Raw genomic sequence first — 23,035 nt, 5'->3', positions numbered from 1 at the left:
GATCTTCTAGTTTCTAGCTGGTTATAGCAGGGTTAGGAACTAGTGACTTTGTAGTTTCTAATTTGTTCTACTCTCCCCAAGGAGAACATTTTCCACAACTCAGACACTTTCTGTGTTACGTCATTTAGTCTTAAAAGGATGAAAATATGTTTGCTTTTAATAAAAGAGGACTTAGTATTTCTGTGGGTGCTGTCCACAAAGTTAGCATAAGTAAGCAAATCTAGTAGTCAAGGACCTGCAATGTTACCCTGGAACCTATCCAGGAATAGGAATAGAGGATAGGTTGTGGAACCTATCCTCTAGCATGGAGACTCAGACATGTGCAGAGTGTGGAGGCATGGAGACTGGGTGTGAAGAAGAAGAGAGGTAAGTGAGCAGAGATGGACTCTGTCTCCCCACCACCTCAAACCTAGCTTTCCAGGTTGAGGCTGTCTACTGAGCATGTGCTATAGTTGTAACCTAGGAAATCTGGTTTTGTTATGGGCTACACTCCCGCAGTTTGAGGGCATATTGCTATATTCCCAAGGATCCTACTAACAGTCATGGGGCTGCACACAGTATGTGGGCTGTTGGTGGAGTGGTAGGAAGCTGGACCCCCCCCCAACACACACACACTGCCTCTGTTCTGAGAGCACAACAGAGGTCTTCTAACTAAGAAGTCAGGTGCGTGAGACCAGATGCCAGAGGTTTGCACAGATGGCTCTTGGGAGAGGCTGGGAACAGCTGAAAGTCTCTGGCCCCACCTGGAAGCAGAACTACTCCACAGACAGATTGGAAGGGCTGGCCAGGTCCTTCTCAAGCTACAAGGCCTGGATGATAGATTACTGCCATGCCCTGGAAGCAAAGAGCCATCTGGCCATTTTACAGTGTGTGTACTTAGGACCTGGGCAGAGCATTACACTCACTAGGCAGGCTACCAGAGGGGCTCTCAGAATGTGGGCAGAGTGACTTCAGGTCAGCTGTGCTGAATCCTGCAATTCATTCATAAATTCGTTCATTCACCCATCTGTGGATGGGGAGGGAGTGCCTTCCAGGCTGCATTCACGTGGGAAACCCTGGGAAACTGGACATCAGTTTGGAACCAATGGACATGTATTAAAGTCCCTGATCGCAATTCCCTTTCTCTCTGGAGGTTGGGCTCCACTCAGAGCTTTCTGCTAAACACAGGCTCAGGGGTAGGAATCTGTCAGCTCTTTGTGCTAAGGCTGGGAGCCTGTCAGATACTGCCATGCTAGAACCAGAAAGCCCTTTGTCACAGCTCTCCCCAGTTCTTCTGTGACCCCCTTTTCATTTCTGCCATCTTGCCTACTAGTCACCCTTAACCCCAGGGGAATAAATAATAGAGACGGTAGTTGTGGTGATATATTGTTTATGATTTGTTAAAGCCACTGGGGATCAAAATAGCAAAGCAGTCATACTAGTTAGCTATTGAAGCTAGGTGGTGGTGGCACACATGTTTAATCCCAGGACTCAGGATTAAGAGGCACAAAGATCTGTTAGTTCAAGGCCACACTGACTACATGAAATTGATCCAGTCCTAAAAGCTCATCAAAGGTGATCTCAGCACCAGGGATCACACACCTTTAATCCCAGCACTAGGGAGGTGGAGACAGGAGTGATATGACTGGGCAGAGAAAGGAATATAAGGAGGAGGAGACAGGAATTCAGAGCTTTTGCCACTGAGGATTCGTGGAAACAGGACTGCCATTTCAGCTGGGTAGAGGTAAGATCTACCGGCTTGGCTGCTTTGCTTTTCTGATCATCAGCTTGAAGCTTGAACCCCAATATCTTGTCTCTGGGTCTTTTATTTATTGTGCTACAGGTAGTAGTACATATTGTACTTATTGTGAGTCCCAAGCACTTCATAGTCATTTAAAATCCATCATCGTTGTCGTCATCAACATCATTGTCATTATCCTCATCATCCTCATCATCATTACATGGCAAGGAACCAAATCACAGAGCTATGAAAGTTTTAAGAAGTCACACAGTAGGTGCTTGGGTTGGACTGTCAACTTAGGCAGTCTGACTTCCACATTTGAGACTCCATTGTTGAAGATTTACTGGGTGCTGGAAGCCACTCCCATTCCTTCTCAAAGTCAACTATGATTGATAGAATGACTGCTACATGCTAGGAACTGCTCATTGCTCAGGCTAGGCAGCTCTAGGACTGAAGTATTCACCTTGGGGAATGAAATTTAGGTTAGGTGCCAAAATTTCAGTAATCCAGATAAACAATATTTTAGAACAATGGTAAACAAACAAACAAACAAACAAAGTTATGCCTGCAGACTGGCTGCATGATCTTATGAAGTTTTCTCAGCGAGCTCTGCTGTAGTCAGTAGGATTTGCTAAAAGAGTCTGAGGCAGGAAGAACATGAGTTTGAGGCTGGCCTGGGATACACACTTATAGCTTGCTGTGGCGGTGTATACCTTTAATCCCAGCACTTGGAGGCAGAGGCAGGTGACCAGCCTGGTCTACAGAGAGAGCTCCAGTACATCCAGGGCTACTTAGTGAGACCCTGCCTTGAAAAACAAACAATCAAACAAACAAATAAAGTTTTACTATTGGAAGATAAAAAATGAAATATTCAAATGCCAATTCATACCTAATGGAGGTCATGTAAAAGACCTCATTGGATTCTTGGTTTTTTGATTTTTGCTTTTTGTTCAGATTAGCCTGCAACTTGCTATCCTCCTGCCTCAACCTCACAAGTGTTGGGATCATGGGTGTGCCATCACACCCAACTGCTCATTGATCTAGTGACATGTGTAGCCCAGAAACAGTGCTGCCCCTACTGCTATTCACACACTCTGCCCTCTTAGTAGAAATTAATTATGGATGCCTGATATTGTTTCTTCAGGAGCTGTATAAGCATTTTTTATTCTTCTTAATCTCTGTATAAGGGAAAAATCAGTCACCTTCCCATTTACAAAGGGAAAAATAATGTCTAAGACTTTTCATAATTTGTCTAGCATCAACCCTGCCAGTAGGGGGCAGAGCTGGGCTTTGTACACAGGCTGTCTGTCCCATTCCAGGCAACTAGACCTTTAACCCAGGACACTTTTGGCTCCAGACTGCTTTTGTAAAAAGTGACTCTATATCAATATCTATGCATATGTTTGATACATGTCTGTTGTATGTCCATAATGACAGGTGAGGATGGGACCTTTGTGGGCTGTCATCAAAAGCAATCGGCATTGGACCTTAGCAGAGCAGGTCCCTAGCCCTAAACCACCTGTGTTTAGCAGGAAGCTCTGAGTGGAGCCATAGCTCCAGCAGAATGGGAACAGAGGGTTGGGACTTTGGAACCTGACCCCAGGCATTGATGTCGCAGCTTGCCAGGCTTGCCACAGATGGGTGGATAAATGAGAAGGCCTCAGCACAGCCTATTGTTGAGACACTGGTCAAGCCTAGACTAGGACCCTACTTGGACATGCCCTATCTTTCAGTCAAACCCCTCTTAAGCAAGATTCCTGGGGTCTAGTTGTTATGGTAACTGCCCTAAAGGTCCTACACCAAGTGGTAGGGTTTCAGATTTTTTAGGATGTCTTCATTGTCTCTGTGTTTAGATTAACACTTCAATTCAAGCTTTCTGCCTAGCTAACATTCAGGTTGAATTGCAGTGCCCTTGACCCAAAAAGTTGGGGCCACAGTCTTTGGACCTAGCCTTAATCATAAGAGTGAGGATTTATGAGTCAAGGGAACCTGTTTGGATTCCACTCTCTTACACACACTACCTGTGTGACCTTGCACAAGCCCTTTCCCCTCTCTGAAATCTAGATCCATGTTGGGGCAATGCAAGTTGCCTTTGGAAGGTGTCTGTGAAGCTTCACAGCACACAGATAACTGTGATCATGACAATGGGTGACCTGCTGAGAGAGCACAGGTTCATTCTGCACATGTTATCTTTGTGTTTATTCCCAGAGCTTCCAATAAACAATGTCTTCATCCAGTTTTTAAAGGATTATCTGATTCTACCTTGGAATCAACCTGTTCCCCCAGCTGGATGCGGTCATCTGTTTCTGGCTACTGACCTGAGTCTCCAAACAGGGTTGGTTTAGCATTTATCAAATGGATCCCAGAAATGCTGGATACCTGTCAGCCTTTCCTACCCTGTGGTTCCAGGTTTGACCTTCTATCACATCCAGAGAGGAAGTCAACAGAGAGGATCAGTGTCAGGACATGGTTTTGTGATGTGGAGTGGCAGTTCCTCTGGCAGGGACAGGTGCCTGTCAGGATCTGCATGAGGGGAAGCAGGGCACTCTAGTCAGTCTCAATCACAGGTGCTGTACCAGACACTGGAGGACCATGTGTGGGAATAAGGGACTCAGAAAAGTGGGCTCCTGGCAGCCCACACTGTTACTGGGAAGAGCAGGTGTTTACTTCAGACTATGCACGTGCCCAGGATAAACCTTATTCCTCTATCTTAAGCTTTCAGAGTTAGTGCAGAGTTAGTTTCAGATCCCAAGTCACCAATTCAGCAGCTGTGTGACCTCAGACACATTAGCATTTCTGTGCCTCAGATTTGTCATCTGAAAACTTGATTGTTCAGAGGATTAAGGCAGAAATTGTTATAAAAATCCTCAGAATACGAGTAGGCATGTGGCAAGGAGTTGCTAGAAGTCATGTTTATCAAGACTTCCTGAATTATACCCAGTGTTTATGGGCACTGTCCCATGGGGCTCTGAGAAGTGAAACCAGTGTTGTCAGGTCCTATGTGTGACACAGAGGGAGGACCTGAATCTATGTCTGCTAGGTCTGCCAATCTAAACAGCTTTGCTCTTGACCCAAGAGGTCAAGGGTCTAGTCCAAGTGATTGCTTGAGGAGCCCAAAGCCTGGAGAGAAGGAATCACTGATGATGATGATAATTTGATTTAGAGGAGAGGGGAGAGGACTAGACATCTCTGCAAATGCAGATCACAGCAGAGAAGAACTATTTGGTTGTTACACCAGACCCCTCTGTATTTTTTCCCCTCTATGCTGTTCCTTCTGATCTATAAGGTACCCTTCTGTGAATTAGGGAAAAATAGACACAGGCAGATGGTTCATATTCTGCCCCATCTGGATGGTGCTTAATGACTTTGCACACAAGCTGGACAACCTTTCACGACTGCCTGACTCTTTGGCCATCTTCATATCTGCTGTGATGTATTGGGAGAGAATAAATGACTTGGTTAGAAAAAGAAACAGGGTGCATTCTGGAATCTGCTTATGAGAGGCAGAGGGAGCTCTGAAGACAGGAGGCAAATGCAAATCGCACAGTGACTTTATCTTGCTAGCTTTCTGCCAGCACCAAGGATGTCAATGAAAGCTGGCTTTGTGGCTTGCTTTAGGGAGCTGAAACAGCACCAAGCTGTCATGTGGGGAGAAATCAGTATGACCTCCAAACTGCAGCACAGCCACCTTCCAGTACTAGAGATGGTGAAAAGCTCTTGCTGAACCCCTGGCCCAAGGACAGGACAGTCAACAGCCCACCCACCTGTAGGGCCCTAGCCCTCAGGAGTCAGAGGCAGGAGGATCAATTTCAAAGCCAGCCTGATCTATTTAGGGAGTCATAGGGCAACCATAGCTATATATTAAGACCTTGTGTTTAAAAAATTAAAGAAAAAAAAAAAACAAGAAATGGGATGGGTGGGGTGGTGAGTGACTGTCCTCAGGCTCAGTGTCTATATGCTTTAGCAAAAATAAGCCATGAGAGCAGCTAAGGCTTCCAGAGAGCACAATAGACCCCAGGCACCATGCTTAGGGCTTTATCCGAGGAATCATCTCATTCTTTCCCCCATACGTCAGGTTAGATACTGAGGTTATTTTGAATTTGTATCTTAGGAAACTGAAGCATAAATGATTGACCACCCTGCCCAATGTCAGTGGCAACACAGGCTCAGGAAGAGGATCAGAAAGTGGAGACCCTGAGTTAAGTCAAGATCCTGGCTGAGCATATGTAAGACTGGAACAAGCAGCATGCATCTGGAATCTGCCAGCTCTGGTGTAAGTTCCAGGTTGTGCGCTCTTTGGCAAGTCATGGCACCTATCTGCAGTGTGAGGACAGTGACAGGAGGGAAACCTGTTCTCTGAAATCCCCAAAGACTGTTTCAGCTAGGAAATGAATGTAGCTTCCTGATTCACAGGACTCCATGGCAAACAGTAAGAACTCAACATAAGGACTGGAATAGGGCTCAGTGAGAAGAAAGCAAGCTTAGCATGAACAGAGTCCTGGCTGGTTTTATGTCAACTTGACCCAGGTTAGAGTCATTTGAAAAGACAAAACCAAAGTTGAGAGAATGCACCCACCAGACTGGCCTGTGGTTCATTTTCTTGACTGATGATTTATTGGGGAGGGCCCTGTGGGTGGGCCCACTCCTGGGCAAGTGATCCTGGATGTTGTTAAAGAAAGCAGGCTGAGCAAGCCATTAGGAACCAGACAGTAAGCAGCACTCCTCCATGGCCTGTGCTTCAGTTCCTGCCCTGAGTTTCTGCCTTGACTTCCTTTGCTGATGGACTGTGACATGGAAGCCAAATAAAGCCTTTCTTCACCAGGTTGCTTTTGGTTATGGTGTTTTATCACTGTCTGAAAAAAGTTAACTAAGGCAGACCTGGCAGTGTTATGCCAAATAAACCACTGCCTCCTCAAGTTGTTTTTGCTCATGATGCTTATCACAGCCACAGAAAGCAAACTAGAACAGGCCTCTACAGGCATGTGAGCTCATATATACACACATAGATGCACATATATGCATCTTCTCACATGCATACAAAGACTACACTTAGAACTTCCAGCCTTACATACAGTGATGGTTAGCTTTAATTACCAGCTTGACACAACCTAGAATCACTTGGGAAGAGAGTCTCAATGAGGAATTTTCAACATTGGGTTGGCTTATGGGAGTTGCCTTACTTAAGTTAATTTGTACAGGAAAGCACAGCTCACTGTGGGCAGTTCCATTCTCTAGTCAGGGGGTCCTGGCCATATGCGAGTGGAGAAATCTAGCCAAGCGCAGGCAAGTGAGCATGCACACATTCATTTCTCTCTGCTCTTGGCTGTGGATGTGACTAGCTTCAAGTTCCTGTTACTATGACCATCCTGCCATGACAGATCAGAAACTGGAATTGTAAGCAGAATAGCCCCCCCTTTCCCCTTATGTTGTTTTTGTCAGAGTGTTTTATCACAGCAACAGAAATAAAATCAGGGCATTTGGAGACCCCATATTTTACCTTCTGACACTGGCTCCTATCTAAGCTGGTCTCCTTCAGTGAAGGACAAGCTATCCTCGAGCCCAGAGCACTGCCAGGTATTGCAGGATCACTAGGAGAAATTCTACAAAGGTGAGGTGAGGATATCTATTCCAGAACACCAGCAAACAAGCGAAATGACAAACAGAAACACTAGTTTGATCAGCAAAACAAAGAAATATCTGAGAAAACTGAATTTTAATATAACCTAACCTCAAGCATCATTGTATAATTTATCAAGGATACACATACACCTTCTGTTATGAACATATCAGCTAGCCTGCAGGGTTGGCATATCATCTCCTCTTTACAGACTAGGAAGCAAGCTCAGAGAGGCACAGTCATTGGTTCACAGGCCACCCCTGCCCCCATGTGCTTGCTTTAAGATTCCTGATTTAATTTTTCTTGTTGCAGTTAATAAATTACCATTGCTAAAATTTTCCCGATCTTATTTGCTTTCTTCACCATGATGGACTTGGAGTACAAGCCAAGCTAGACCCTCCTCCCTTTAAGTTGCTTTGGTCAAGTATTTTGAAATAGTCATGAAAAAAGGAACAAATCCACTATGGCACTAGGAAAGTGTGCAGGCATGGCAGATTCCAGGCGGAAGCTCTCCCAGGTCTTTCCTATTGTGGGTTTTCTGTGATGCTGGAATCAGGAGCCACACTGCTCTCCTTCATGGGATTGACTGCTGTTTCCTCTCCCAGGGAGCTGGTAGATCTGCTTCTCAATGGTTGGCTGGAAATCCCAAACTTACACTGTTTCTGTGCAGCAGTCAGGGCTGGGGTGGAAGCGACTTCCTTCTCTCTGAGACTGCTATGCTGAACCTCACAATGACCAGGTATGCTAGCTTCAGGGTCAGAGGTCAAGGGGTGTGTCCTATCACAAATTCCTTTCCTGGTGCCAACTGCAGTCACTTTTTCTCAGTGGTGAATCGTTCACTTTACAAAATTTCAGGAGTCTCCTTTGTGGGAATTGCCAGCTAGTGATGGATTGACTTTGGCTAAGTCAGGCACTGTACCAGGAGCTGGAGCTACAATTCAGAAAAGCTGTCTCTAAGGAGGTGCTCAGGGAGAGTTCAAGCCAGGGGAGATATGGAGAGTAGGTGATAACTATCACCCAAAAGTCTGTCCCAGGGCAGGACAAGCACTGAGCAGAACACCTGCTTGTGGGGGAGGTGCATTCCACATCCTCTGAGTACATAGTGTTGAAAACCAGACAGCTAGCTGATGGATGGAAAGTCTGTCTACCAGATCTATGCTCTAGAAGACAGTGCAGGAAACTAAATTCCACTCCAACATTCCTGATGTATATCTGTATCATATCTACAACTACCTTACATTTATATTTTTGTGCTATCTAAAACCAAAGGTGTCTCTCCATCAGTCATCTGGATCAGGGATATACAGGCCTGAAGGAGAAGAAAATGTATCATTGAGCCTAGAGAATAGGGAGCTTATGGTCTGGCAAGTTTTCACCGAGAAGGGGACGTTTGGTGGCAGACTGAAAGAGAACAGGGGGTGAGGGGATTTCCTAACTATAGAAGGGTTTCAAGAAGTGTGGCTAATACAAAGGTGCCCCAGACAGCCTGCATTATAGTTTAGTTGACAGAGTGCTGTGTTGAGTGTGTGAGGCCCCAGGCTCTGTCTCCACACCGTATAAAGAAATTTAGGAACCACACAAAGCTGAATGAGAGGCTGAGGCCCTTTCTCCAGATCCACGGGACTCATGCTAGTCTCTCTCCATTTTGCTTAAGTCAGCTCTTGAGAGAAGTGTCTGTGCTTGCCTGCCTCAGAAACCAGCTGGCCTCCCAGAATCTGCTGTTAGGATACATACCCACAACTTAAATATCAGCATGTGGGCTGTATGCTTCACGGCCGTGTCTATTTCTAGTAGTGAATGAATGGAGGACAGGGAAGGCCATGGGTGTGGGTAGACTTATAGGAGTGAATAAACATTCACCACACATTCAGTTGCCGCTAAGAGAAAGTGGGAACTGGGTTTTGTGTTATACTTTCGAGCTCTGCCTATGCTCAGTACTCACTCCATGAGTGAATGTCTGGAATTTAAAATTCAAAGTTTAGGGTAAATATGTGTCAAATAAATAGTAGAGGAATATTAGTTATACAAAGTATGTGTGTGTGCATAAGTGTGTATGCAGTGTATGTGGGAACCAGAGTCTTCCTCAGGAATTAGTTGTACAAAGTGTGCATGTGTGCATTAAGTGTGTATGCCTTGTATGTGAGAACCAGAGTCTTCCTCAACCACTGCCCACCTAATTTGGGGGGACAGGGTTTCTCCCTGAGCCTAGAGTTTGCCCATTTGGCAAGACTGATCCCATCTTCACTTCCTGGGGCCAGGGTTCTGTAACTGACCTGCTACTGAACTGGTGATCCATGTTGAGCTCCTCACCTTGTGTGGTGAACACTCCACTTACTAAACCATTTCCCCAGACCAGCTTTTTTTTTCTGGAATGTTTAGAGTTCCCAGAAAAGAGTTTGGAGAAAGTGAGGAACTAACTGAGCTCTTACATTAGGGGGCTCTTACATTGCTCTCCCTTCCTGCACAGGGCTTCAGTTTTCCCATCTGTGGGAATTGTTCACAGACAATTCTGAGAGGCAATCTGAAATCTTTATGATCTGATGAATTGTCCCCTTCTAGCTAGGATAAACTCAGGCATCTCTCTCTTGCCTCTCAAATCCTCCCAGCAAATGGCCTGCTTGGGTGGGTCCTGGGGTATGGGGCTGTGGGATCTGAGAACCTTTGATGGCTTTCCTCAAGCTGTTGGTTTCTGATGCCTTCTGGCTCCCCCTCAACTGTCTGAGGTCTGACCTTCTAATGATTGATGCACATTATCATCCACTGCGGTTTGAATGGCTGCCTGCGATTTAGAATTGCCCAATGCTACAGACTCAGACCTGGCTTGCATAATTAGCTTGGGCCTCATTAATGTCTGCCTCCTTGAGTGTTTTGCATTCTTGGTGTCTCTCATTCTGAGTTCCAATTCCATCTGTCTGGGTGAACATGGCTGCCTCCTTTTCTCACTGCTTTGTGGAGCCAGGCTCCACTCTAAGCCCCCAAAAGCCCTGCCATCCACAGAACATGATTGCAACGTAAACTGACCCCTGCCATGCTTTCCAAATAGAACTAGCTTATTTCCTTAGGAGCTGGAAGGTCTGACTACTTCAAGCACCTCAAGCTGGTTGGCTGTGCAACTCTGGTCTGTATCCTGGCCAGAGAGCAGAATGAGGACCACTAATTTAACTGCTATAAAGACTGATGACTAAGCCATCAATCAAAACTTATAAACTGATAGCAGAATCTGACCTCAGGACAGTACTGAGGTTGTCCACTGACAGTACATAAGTTACTCTTCTCCTAGACTGACTCCATTCTTTCCCCACTCATCCATGTCCTGCTCTGAGCCCCAGCAAGCCTGGTCCTGCAGGCAGCATCAACCCAGTTTTCCTCCCTTCTGGCCTCCACATGGCTATACTGAAGTATGGCCCCGGCTAGAGCCTGGAAGGCAGAGTAGGAAAAGGGTGGCAGCGTCTCTCCCCAGTGCCCACCTGTTGGCATCAGGCTATGATCTGTCCTGTTACTCTATACAACATAAAATAGTGGTCTTCCTGTTTGGGACTTGTCCTGAGAGGCTCCATTTAAAAACAACTTTTGACTTTAATTGCTCTGAACACAAAATTCATTTGCATTTCACATATGTTACACAACTAGCCTGGAGGTAATTTCCTATAGTTGGTTTTTGCAATTTGGTGCACTAAAACAAGCATTTGAACTGAAACACAAAGGCAGGGTGTACCACAGTGGGCACAAAAGCAACAATATCTGCACACTGCCTACAAGGCACACACTGATAAATAACTTATTCCTAAAAGTAGAAAGGGCTGGAACCTATAAATATATGTACAAAAAAGATATAAAGTAAATTGGAACTACTTCATGGTTCCAATATGACCGTATGAGCACATATGAGCCATGGGCATGCTAACATCATATCAGGAAGACCAGGCCTATGAACTTCTCAGATATACCAGGTTGAGAAATGGGTGCACCTTCCTACCAGGGCATTATGAAGTGGAGGACACCTGAGCTGTGGAGATAGCTCAGTCAGGCAAGGCTTGTTTTGTAAGCATGAGGGATCCGCAGTTTGGTTTCCCCAAACCCACTTAAAAGGCTGGGCATGGTGGCATGTACTTATAATCCCAGCACTGGAAGGCAGAGACAAGAAGATCATTGGGGCTCTCTGGTTGGTATGCTCAGCCAAATGACCAGCTAATGAGACCCTTTCTCAAAAGCTAAGGTGAACAATGATAGGCCACACCTGCCAGAAGACCAGATAGGCTGCCAGCAGACCTTCTCCACTTTCTCTGGTCCCCCACCAGACCTAATCCCTCAGGCTTGTTCCTAGTGCAACAGAATACCATCTGCAGCCTCCCTTCCCCCCTCTCCGTGCTTCCTGTGGATCCCACAGATAATCACCTCCTGGCCACCCTTCCCTGACTCCTGGACTCATCATTGTGTCCCAGCTCCCAACTCCAGCAGACACCCTCTGCTCAACCATAGGCCATACCTTCAAGGATACCAGGTAGGCTTCGATAAAACCTTTTGCAGTTTAGATGTTTTTGGATTTTAGAATATTTACATATATTTACATGTACTGCAGATTTACATATCTTAGAAACAGGACTCAAGTCCAAATACAAAATTCATTTGCATTTCAGATACACATTATATAAGTAGCCAGGAGGTAATGTACTATAATAGTTTTCCACAATTTTATGCACTAAATTCCCATTCATGTTATGGGAGTTTCCATTTGTGACATCATGAAAAAAAACTCTAAAAGTTTTGAATTTTGGAGTGTTTTAGGGTTAGGGCTTTTACACTGGTATGCTCTACCTGTAATGGCATTTCGCCTCTCTGTTCCTTCATCTCTGCATATTGCCCTGCAAATGACTCTTTCATTTAAATAAGCCAAGAGGGAGTGAATTCTGTCTCTTGCCTCATACAATTTCTGATGTAATTCCCAGTTGCAGAAATGGTACCCAGAGCATAGTGAGTCCTTAACAAATATTTGTGGAATAGGTAAACTAAATCTTTCACATATAGTATTTCATGTGGTGCTCAAAAAAGCCATACAAGCTGCATTAGTGGCTTTTAAGGTAAGGAGTGGGGGCTCAGAGGTCTGACCTCTTCAGTCTGACCTCTGGGTGAGAACAGCACTTAACTAACCCACATGAGCTGTCCCCGCTCAGCCCCTGCAGAAAGCTTGCTTGAGTTTGGATCTTATTTGTCCCTAGGTAACATGCTCATGGTTTGGTCCCCAGCCCTTCATAGTGTGGGGACCTTTAGGAGGTGGTGCCTCGTTAGGTCATTGGCATGTGCAATGGAAGGACATTGGGATTCTGGTTCCTTCTCATCCTTGCTCTCTGTTTCAAAAGCATCCTGAGGTAATGATTCTTCTGTGTCGCATGTCCACAAAGAGTTACTGGATACCACTATCCCAAAAACAACAGGGCCAAGCAGCCATAGGCTGAAACATCTGGAATTTCCAGCCAAAGTAAAGCTTGCCTCCTTTAAAGTGGATTAAACTTAGGTATCTTGTCACCGTAATGGAGAGCTGACTAACTCAGATCTCAGATTCCTGCTGCCTTCTGTCTAGAGATCTGGGGTCTACCCATGCTGGTGTGGGAGGAGTGGGAACAGGTGCTGTGAGGCAGACAGAAAAAACTACAGGGAGTTAAAGATACCGAGGCTGCATCTGGCATTGCATCAGAGGCCTGGTTCAGATTTAAGTGCTTCCAGGCTCTAGAAGTCTGATGAGGCAAGCAATTCCCTGCCTCCAAGCGAATCTCTGTTGCTGCAACTTGGTTTCTTCCTCTGTAAAATGGGCTATGGTAATAATTACCAGCATTTAAGGGTTATCCTGGTCTAGACATAGCTGAGGGATTAGACCAACACCATCTTGTCTATGCCTTACTGAACTCTATGGGTAGTTGTTAGAATTAAGTGTTCCAGAGAAGGGGCTACCCACAGTGACACAGTGTCCTCACCCAGGCTCCACTGTCCCTTGATATCTTTAGTACAGTGTTATGGGAATAGATAAGATCCCATTTGATGCAGGGACCCATCAGTAAGTGGTAATGACCTTTCTCCTATACCCTGTCTCTAAATCAGACTCTTGGATTCTTTCTATATTTTTCTTCCAAATGGTTGTTGAACTGTTTGTTCTCTTACATACTGCTCATAGTGGGGAACTTAATACCTCTTTAAAAAATTCTATGCAGCACTCTCCCTCTTAGTGAAGAGGGCAATCAGGGCAGAGAAACCACACACAGGCTCTGGAGTCAGACTGGCTGAGCTCCACCTCTCACTGGCTGGACACCTGGATTCCATTACACAACTCATTGGTTGTTCAACCTTCTTATCTATAAAACTGTGATTTAATAGCACACACCTTACGGGGTTGTTGAAAGGATAAAATGAGTTAATATATGTTAAATGTTTGGAACAGTGCCTAGCACATAGGAAACACTATAAATGTGTTTGTTGAATAAGTAAAAATTTATGAATTTTGTATGTACTGTTCAAGTTGGCTTAAACTAAAAGGGATTGTTCTTGGCTCAAGTCTGAGGAAGAGTGTGGACTCAGTCTTGAAGAACATCACTGGGTCATTGTCTCTCTTGGCTGCGATTTCCTTTGCTTTGGCTTCATTTTTGCCAGGTCATTCACACAGGGAGACAGAGAGTCACCAGCAGCTCCAGGCATTCACCCTACTAGCTCAGCAGCCCCTGCACAAATCATGCCTGTTAACTAAGAGCTCTAGAAAGTGTCTCATGAGAAAGTCCTGTTGTCTCACCTTGAGTCCCAAGGTGACAGTCCAATAGACTAGGGCTGGCCATGTGTTGCCAGCTGTACACAATGTCCACACAATGAAGAAGAGAGGGGTCATTGTGGTGGAGAATCATCTAGGTGTTCTATCTCAGAATAGAAGAGACGGATGATGGAGAGGACTAGCAGTGGGCAGTGGTTTGCTCTGCCACCATCCTGATCTTTTGGAATGTGAACCTCATGTTTTCCATGAAAACAGAAGCAACAGAATACAGAGCAATAGAGACCTGTTACTGAGACTAGTGCACAAGACCATGGAGAAGTCCCATAATATGCTGTCTGTGAACTGGAGAACCAGCGATGGGATTCAGTGAGTGTGGAGTTCTGAGAAGCAGGGGAGCCAGCAGTGTCATTCTGACTGAGATCCAAGAACTGAGAGACCATTGTGTCAGTCCATAGTGTGAAACCATGACAGCTGGGAGCTCTGAGGACAGAGTCCAGGAGAACATGAGTGCCTTAGGTCCAGGAGACAGCCTCAGCTTTGCCTTTTGTGCTTGTCGGTTGGGTTCTGCATGGATGGGATGGTGCCTGCCCATATTAGTGAGATCCCGTCTTCTTTACTCTACCATCAAAATTCCTGATACACACCCAGAGATGATGCTCAGCCCTATCTGGGTAGAGGCCCTGCTGACATGTGTAACGAACCATGACCCCAGTGCAAAGTGCCTTTTGGCATTTCCAATATGACACCTAAGTGTCTCTGAAAGAAGATACTACAAGTCAAGAGAGCAGCTCAATACTCTAATTTGGGAGAGCACAGCTAGGGCTTGTCATGGTCCCACATGTATAAGGAAGGTTCCATTGATTTCTTCCTGCAGGTCACAGTGTCAATCAGGCTGTAGCTTCCCAGTGACTGAGTACTTTCTAAGAAGTCTGTGGTCCTGTATCACTGTATCCTGCTTTCAGGAGACTGTGAGCACCTTTCTGGGCCCACAGGCTCTTGTGTTTGAATGCTCAGACCCTAGATGATGGCACTGTTTTGGAAAGTTGTGGAAACTTTCAGTCTTATAGTTCCATCCAACTGGTGGGCCACATGTGGCTAAGGATAGCTATGGATGTGAGCCAACATAAAATTATACACTTACTTAAAGCACTGGTCTGGTTGGGTTTTTGGTTTTTTTTGTTTGTTTGTTTTTGTGAACTTGACAGAAACTACAGCTATCTCAAAAGTGTGGTGATATCTTGCTTGTGTCTGAAGATCAGAGGATGGAGCTTGCCACTAGCCAACCATAGAGGTCTGAAGGTCTGAACAGACAGACAGGAGTGAGATGGCTCAGTAGAAACAGGGAATGAGATGGCTGGGCAGAGACAGGAAGTGATATGGCTACAGGGAGAGAGAATATAAGTGGGAAGAAACTGGTACTCGATCTCTGTTCTGCTGGGAAGCTAATGAGTGGCTTTGGCTAGCTCCTTCTCTCTGATCTCCCAGCATTTTCCTCTGTATCTGACTCCAGGCTTTTATTATTTATACCAATTAAGAACTCTATTTACAGAGAAGAGTGAACCACAACTGAGAAAGTGCCTACCTAAGAGTGCCCTGTAGGCAAGCTTGGTAGGCATTTTTTAAAATATAAGTGGTTGATCTGGGAAGACCCAGCCCATTGTGGGTTGTGCCACACCTGGGCAGGGAGACCTGGTTGGTAGAAGGAAACAGACTGAGCAAGCCATGGGGAGCAAGTCAATAAGCAACATTCTTCCATGGCCTCTACTTCAGTTTCCACTTCCAGGGTCCTGCCTCGAGTTCCCCAGATGATGGACAAATTACAATCTATAAGATGAAATAAACCCTTTTGTTCCAAGTTTGCTTTCGATCATGGTATTTTATCACAGCAATAGAAACCTCTAAATAAGACAAACATTATGAGATGGTTGTATGTGTGGGTTTTGTTCGTTTTGTTTGTAGCTCAGTAATGTGGTTCTTTGGTGTGAACTTTGTAAATGACAAAGTCATATCCCAATATCAAAAGGTTTGACATGCTTGCCAGAAGGTGGGACCTCAATAAAAAAGTGGTCACTAGAGATAAGCCTCGAGATTCTGTAGCTTCACTTCCTGTCTACTCTATTTCCAAATGTGGACACAATGTGACCAGGCCCCTCACACTCCACTATGATAGACTATATTCTTCTTAAACCATGAGCCAAAATAAATCCTTCGTCTTGTAAGTGGCTTTTGTCAGATACTTTGTCATAGCAATCAGAGAAGCAAGTAACACAGACAAAGAAACAGCCCCATGGACTCTCTGGACCCAGAGCTTTGGGTCTATTGGCAATATCTTCAAAGCCTTGGTTCTACAAGTTGTGGTTGGTCCTCCTCCTTCTTCACCATCACCATCCTCTCGGAGCTTGTTCAAATCATTGCTGCTCAGTCTTAGTCTGTACAACTAGCAACATCTGGGAGCACATAGGGGATTAGATTTCCAGACTCTAACTCAAGACCTAGTAGATGGGAATTTCTGTGTTAACAAGATCTTAGGGATATAGATTGCAGTTTGAGAGGCTCTGTGGTTTATAACTCTATGAGAAAGCTTACATAACTGTGGCAACTTCACACAACAAAACTCTATCCTCAGCCAGGTGGTGATGGCTCACGCCTTTAATCCCAGCACTCAGGAGGCAGAGGCAGAAGAATCTCTGTGAGTTTGAGGCCAGCCTGGTCTACAGAGTGAGTTCCAGGACAGGCCCCAAAGCTACACAGAGAAACATTGACTCAAAATATCAAAAAGAAAGAAATAAAAAAAGAGAACTCTATCCTCCTATGGTTATAGGGGCCAGATGTCCAAAATCAAAGTGTCAGTGGTTCTGGTTCCTTCTGCAGGAGAACATGTCTCTTGCCTATCCCTTAGCTCCCCATCATTGCAGAAGACCTTTGGCACTTCTTGACTTGCAGATGTATCACTTCAGTTTTGGCCTCCATCATCAAACAGAACTTTCTGTGTATTTCTATGTCACTATTTTTGATGTAGGTCTTGTTATATAGCTTAGGTTGACCTAGAACTTGCTATGTAGCCCAGGTACACTTTGAACACCAGGTCTTCCTGCCTCAACCTCCACTGCTGGGATTATATATGCCTGTGATACAATGTCTAGTCCAACCCTGCCTCAACCTCCACTGCTGGGATTATATATGCCTCTGATACAATGTCTAGTCCAACATTTTCTCTTACAAAGACACTAATCATATTGGATCATGCATCTACCCTTTTAAAGTATGACCCAATTTAAGTAATCATATCTGCAAGGATTCTGCTTCCAAATAAATAACTTCCAAATAAATAAATTCTCTGGTATGAGTGGTTAGGACTTTAGCACATTGGTTTTGAGGAAACACAATTCAATAAAAATGTGTTATAAATTCTGACAGAGGAGATGATTAACAAACATCTGGGGCATTTCCATAAATTCACTTTTACTAACAATTGTGTAAATTCTGAAAGAAGACGGCAGGTCTAGAAGAAGACTCGAGGATGTCTATTTTCACAAAGTAATTCTTGCATTCCAGGTGCCCTACTTGGTAGAGTCTGTGGCTTTTCAGATGACCGAATCCCAGGTAAAGGCCACCATGGGAAAAATATGGGTGGCTTCTTGTAGTGGTTAGTTTTAGTTGTCAATTTTACACAGCCTACTATCCTCTGGAAAGAGAGTTTCAAGAAGGGATTACCTAGAATGGGTTGGCCTGTAGGCATGTCTGTAAAGGACTGTCTTAATTGATGTGGGAAGACCTAACTCACTGTGGACAGCATCATTCTTTAGGGAGGGGATCCTTAACTATGTTAAGAGTTGAGAAATATAGGGGAGCACAAGCAAGCAAACAAGTGAGAAGGCACGAAATCATCTCTCTCTGTTCTTAAATGTGGATGTGATTCGAATAACCACTTCAAGTCCTGGCTGCTTTGGCTCTCCCACTATGATGGTCTGTGACTTGGACTTGTAAGCTGAAGTTCTCTAAGTAGCTTTTTGTTAAAGTATGACATGGTTATGCTACAGGAATGAAACAAGAACACTGCTTACTGGGATTATTTAGACCGCTTTCAAAACACTACTGTCTATATACCTTCAGGGATTCCAGTGTCATTGTTTTACTTGGGTAACAGAATTTTTTTTATTGATTCCCAGGTGACTCTAACCTACTGCCAAACTTGAGAACTAATGGCATAGATGGAGGCATCTTACTTATTACCAAGGGAGGAGATTCCATTCCCAGGAATGACAGTGGACATAAGCACTGGCAACACTGACTGAACATTAGGTCATACTGACTTCTACTGTTAGGTTTTACAGACACTGTGGCTACCACAAGAGCATATGGTGCAGCAGCCTTGCAGCAGCCTCAAAATCATCCTTTGATGGCAGATTTGTTTATTTTCCCTTGTAGTTATATTAAATTTACACTTTATTTGTGGTATATTTTCTTGGTGCTTGTAAAATGGGAGTTTTATTCTCCTTAATAAACAAATGCTTCATGGTAACATGTTAATTACCTTTTCTTTGGTAACATATTTCACCTGAAAGTCCATTTCCCAGACTCCCGTGATACTAACATAGCTGTACTAGCTAGCTTTGTTTGTTCTTAGATATAGTCTCATTATATGTTCAACTCAGGGTGGCTTGGCTAATAAACATTCTTTAAAACTTTGGTGGTGGTAGTGGTGTTTGAATCCAGAGCCTCTAGAAGGTGTTGGGGAAGCACTCATCCACTGTACTATCCCTCAGCCCCTCAGGATGGCTTGGAACTCACTACGTAGCCTAAGAGGAACTGAAAGTCTTGGTCCTTTTTCCTCACCCTACCACATCCTGGGATTACATACCTATATTACCACACCTGGCTCTCAGGTAGCTTTTTTATTAATTTGGTAGTTTTGGTTACCCCCCCCCCAATTTTCAAATCCTCTGTGTATTATATTTAGATTAATCTTTCGAATAGAATATAGCTGCAATTTTTAAAGTTACCCTGAAAAAACTCGTTTTGTTAAATTAGAACATTTAGTCATTCATTTTTAATGAAATTATCATTATTTATTGGTGGCACAAATATCTAACAAATGCCAGGGTTCTAGATTTTATGAGAGGGTAATTCCTAATAATTCGAAATCTCTGAAAGAAGGGAAGGGACCAGGTATCTGTGTTCTGGTGCTCCACCATTGTCTCCGACAGTACGCCTCTACAAGGACATGACTTTGGGGGCAGGAATATGGCAAACTAGGAGACAGGACAGCAGTTCCATGGTCATGCCCATTGATAGAGCCAATGCAATGGGACAGTCATAAGCTAGGAGTGTGCTCTTTACCTGCTTACAGAGACACACTTTATAATAACATCACTACCCTACAAGTACTTTTTTATGGTCACCACTTGAAAACAACAGCTACCCCCCTCCTCTTCTTTCCTTTTCACTTCTTACCCGTACCTCACTCAGGGATCATTTTTCTTTGGTGAGGATCTGCTCTGTGTTTTGATTTGTTTATCATCACGTAAGCTGTTTTCCTAGGGGTGGAAAGAAAGGCCAGCACCTAATTTTTTTTCCACTGCTCTGAAGGCATCCGCACCATGGCTCTTTGAAACGCATCACTCTGTTATTACAATAAAAGAAATTTACTTTCCTAATTCTGCTTAGTCTCAAGTTGTTTTTCTGTATCTTTTTAAAGTTGCATGGCCATGTCAGGGTGTAGGGTTCTTTTTCCTAACCCTGCTTAACCTGTGTCAGTTCTGGCGTGGCATGTCGTGCTATCATGTGAGGCTCATGCTTCACACTGCACTCCTCTCTCTGCTCCATTCTTTCATTCTTTCACTTCTCTTCAGACCCTATGAGTAAATGAACATTCTAGCATGTACTGAAATCTAGCCTATTCCCATGCATTTCTAATGTCCCTCATTCTCTCTGCCTCCTACAGGACAATTTGTCCATGAATGCTTTTCCAACTGTGTCTAATGTGCTGCTAAACACAACATATCCAGTCATTTTGGCTATTACAATTTTCCATTTCTAGAAGTTCTATTTTTTAACACTGGTTACTTAAAAAATTTTTAATACAATATGTTTTGGTCATATTCTTTGCCCTCCCCCAACTCCTTCCAGATTCTCCTTCCCTAACCATCTAACTTTGTATTCTTTTTTTCTCTCAAAAGATAAAACCAAACCAAACAAAATAAAGCACACATAAAAAAGACACACAACAACAATAATAACAATTAAAACCAAACCAATCAAACAAACAAAAGCCTGGAGTCCATTTTGTGTTGCCAACTATTTCTTAGCATGCAGCCTGACCTATGATGTGATTTCTATTACCCAGTGCCACTCCATTGAAGAAAACAGACTTTTCCTTTCCCAGCAACTATCAATTGCAAATATCTTTTTTTTTATTAGGGGTAGGACTTTGTGCCCACTTCCCCTTCTTTGTTTTAAGGCTGCTGGCTACTTGAGATGGAATCCATACCCTGACTTTTAATGAGGCCAGGAGCCTTAAGTTAGAAATGTCAAGGATCCTAGGGGAAAATCTACTACAATTATTCTGCCAAATGAACAGCAATAAAATTTCTAATTAAAGATTGGTATGCCCATTGATCAGTACATTACTGTACCCTCATCAGAGAAGCTTCTTCTTGAAGTAGATGGCAATTAACACAGAAAATCACATGTGGACAACATGCAAAGAATGAGGGACTTTAGCACAGTCAGCCCTATTTGGGGTGTATGACATCCCTTCCCTTAAGGAGTAGAGATCTATGTGGAAGAGGAGGCTGAAAGACTGTAAGAGCCAGGGGTGTTGGACAACTCCAAGGAAATAGCATTTTCCATATATAACAGGGCTGAAGCAGATATTAACTTATCATCACTGTGACAGCATGCACAAGATCTGGACAAGTTCAAACTAGAATGCTTACTTTTATAGTTCTCTGCAAATATTTTCCAACTCAATTTTCTCTTTCTCTTGAAATGTACACCATTTTCTCTTCTACTAATCTGTGTCTGGCAACTGCAACATCCAGTCTCTCTGAAGTTCAGCTCCTGTGGTCCACTATGCCTGTTTCTGCTACTTTCCAACACCAAAGCCAGTTAATGTCAGCCATGTGCTAGCCATTGTATAAAGAAGTCTCTGAAGTACAGCATGAAAATGTGTTTTCTAAAGGGTTTGCTTATACTTCTGACATGCTTGCAGGGAGCAGGCATCAAGTTTAATACCCAAAGCTTCCTAGGCCTCACTTCAATCTGTGAGCGCTGTTACTCTGGTTTCCTGTTCACCTTGAGGTGGAGTCTGTTGGGGCTGAGGATTAACTTCTTTTTCCCTTCTCCTCCCTAGCCTGTCAAAGCCAATATCTAATCTGGCACACCTAACACATAGCCAGTCTAAAGACATGGTGACTTTTGTCCTTGTGTTAGTTGCTCTTCCCATTACTGTGACAAAGTAGCCAACGGAAGCCATTTAAGAGAGGAAATCAGGTTTCAGCTCACAGTTTTGGAGGGATTTCAGCCCATCAGTGTGGGGAAGATATGGCCTAGTGGCTTGTGGGGGTTATGGAATTGATTTTCACACTGTGGCTGGTCAGGAAATGGAGAGAGCTGGATATAACCTCAGTGACCTATTTCCTCCAGCTTGGCCCCACATCCCAAAGATTCTGCTAACTCCTAAAATAGCATTCAACCAAATGAGCCTGGGGATGCATTTCATATTCAAATGTAGGAATTTTTACTCATGTTTCTGAGCTTCCATTGCCCGGTTATTCTCTCTCTGATAACCCCACTGTCATGTCGACTCTTTGAAGACTTCTAAACATTAGATTATTGGAAACTGGTCTTTAGTGGTGGCTCAAATGATCTGGCCTACTGGAAATAGGAAAGCACACACTGTCTTCCCTGCACTAAGGAAGCATGCAGTGAATGATGATGATATTAGCTAATCATTCCATCTCCCCCAACTATGCTTCATTGCTTGCTTGTATTTACCTGCAAGGCTGTTTTAACTTGCACAATTCTCAAACCCTCTCCCTATCCCAGGAATATCCCTGACCTATTGTTTGACAAGATGCTAAACATATGCTACCTTTCTCCCAAATCTTTGCTTTTCCTTTTTGTCCAGGTCTGAGCATCTCTTTCCCAGAGCCTAGCCACACAGGGCTGCCGTTATGTGATTCTTATCTCTTCTGTGAACATGTATTTGTCATTTCTGCCTTCCAAAGAATCCCCTCACTTCCTTTCCAGCTCTGTACACATCCTACACAGCTTTCTGGGAAATTTGATAACCAGGGCTTCACTCTGAATGCTTAGTCTGCTGTGTCACTGTGCTGGATTTTGTTCTTTCTGCTAACCCTTTACACTGGATAGGCTGCTCTCACATGTACCAGTTCATGGAGACTGGCAGGTTCTGGCTGCAGGGCTGCTCTTGACACAAACATTTAAGAAACAGAAAGTAACAGGAATTCCACAACCAGACCCACACCTTTTGCCCCAAGCCTTCCTCCTGGACATCACAGTTGCTTTCTATATGTTTGTGTCATTACTTATTTCTGGGACTCTGTGGGAGTCATTTGGCACAGGGATGTTCATGTAGCACCTGAAAGTGGCCACATGCAGCAGGCAGGCAGGGGTGAGAGGCGTCTCTGTGAAATTTCAGATGGCTTCTGTATCTCAGGTCTGCTTACCTCACAATTTTGGTGCCATTTCTCACAACTTGCATGTCTACCATGCAGCCTCCGGTAACATAAGCAGCCAGGTTCAGCTCAGAGAACTCAGCCTGGAGGAGAAAGTAAAACAAACAAAGGAGGCATCAAACACCACCAGGGTAGGATGTTGTGTTTACTCTATACTTCTACTATTATGCAGTGTACATTTAGGCCTCGTCTCAAACTTAGCAATGGAATCACCTCCTTTTTCTAAAGGAAGCAGAGAGCAGGTG

General features: G+C 44.1%; 1 protein-coding gene across 5 annotated transcripts in view; it reads right to left on the bottom strand.

The window, feature by feature from the left end:
* The window catches only part of Syn3 (synapsin III), a 417,454-nt gene that overhangs the window by 303,159 nt on the left and 91,260 nt on the right, over positions 1-23,035 (bottom strand). For all 5 annotated transcript variants that reach the window (XM_027392481.2, XM_035451115.1, XM_035451116.1 and 2 more), the window contains one exon: positions 22,782-22,873. In XM_027392481.2, the coding sequence (XP_027248282.1) occupies positions 22,782-22,873 (92 nt within the window). The remainder of the gene's footprint in view (positions 1-22,781; positions 22,874-23,035) is intronic.

Source organism: Cricetulus griseus (genome assembly GCF_003668045.3).
Source record: "Cricetulus griseus strain 17A/GY chromosome 1 unlocalized genomic scaffold, alternate assembly CriGri-PICRH-1.0 chr1_0, whole genome shotgun sequence".
Classification (NCBI taxonomy): Eukaryota; Metazoa; Chordata; class Mammalia; order Rodentia; family Cricetidae; genus Cricetulus; species Cricetulus griseus.
This window is presented reverse-complemented; position numbering and strand designations above follow the sequence as displayed.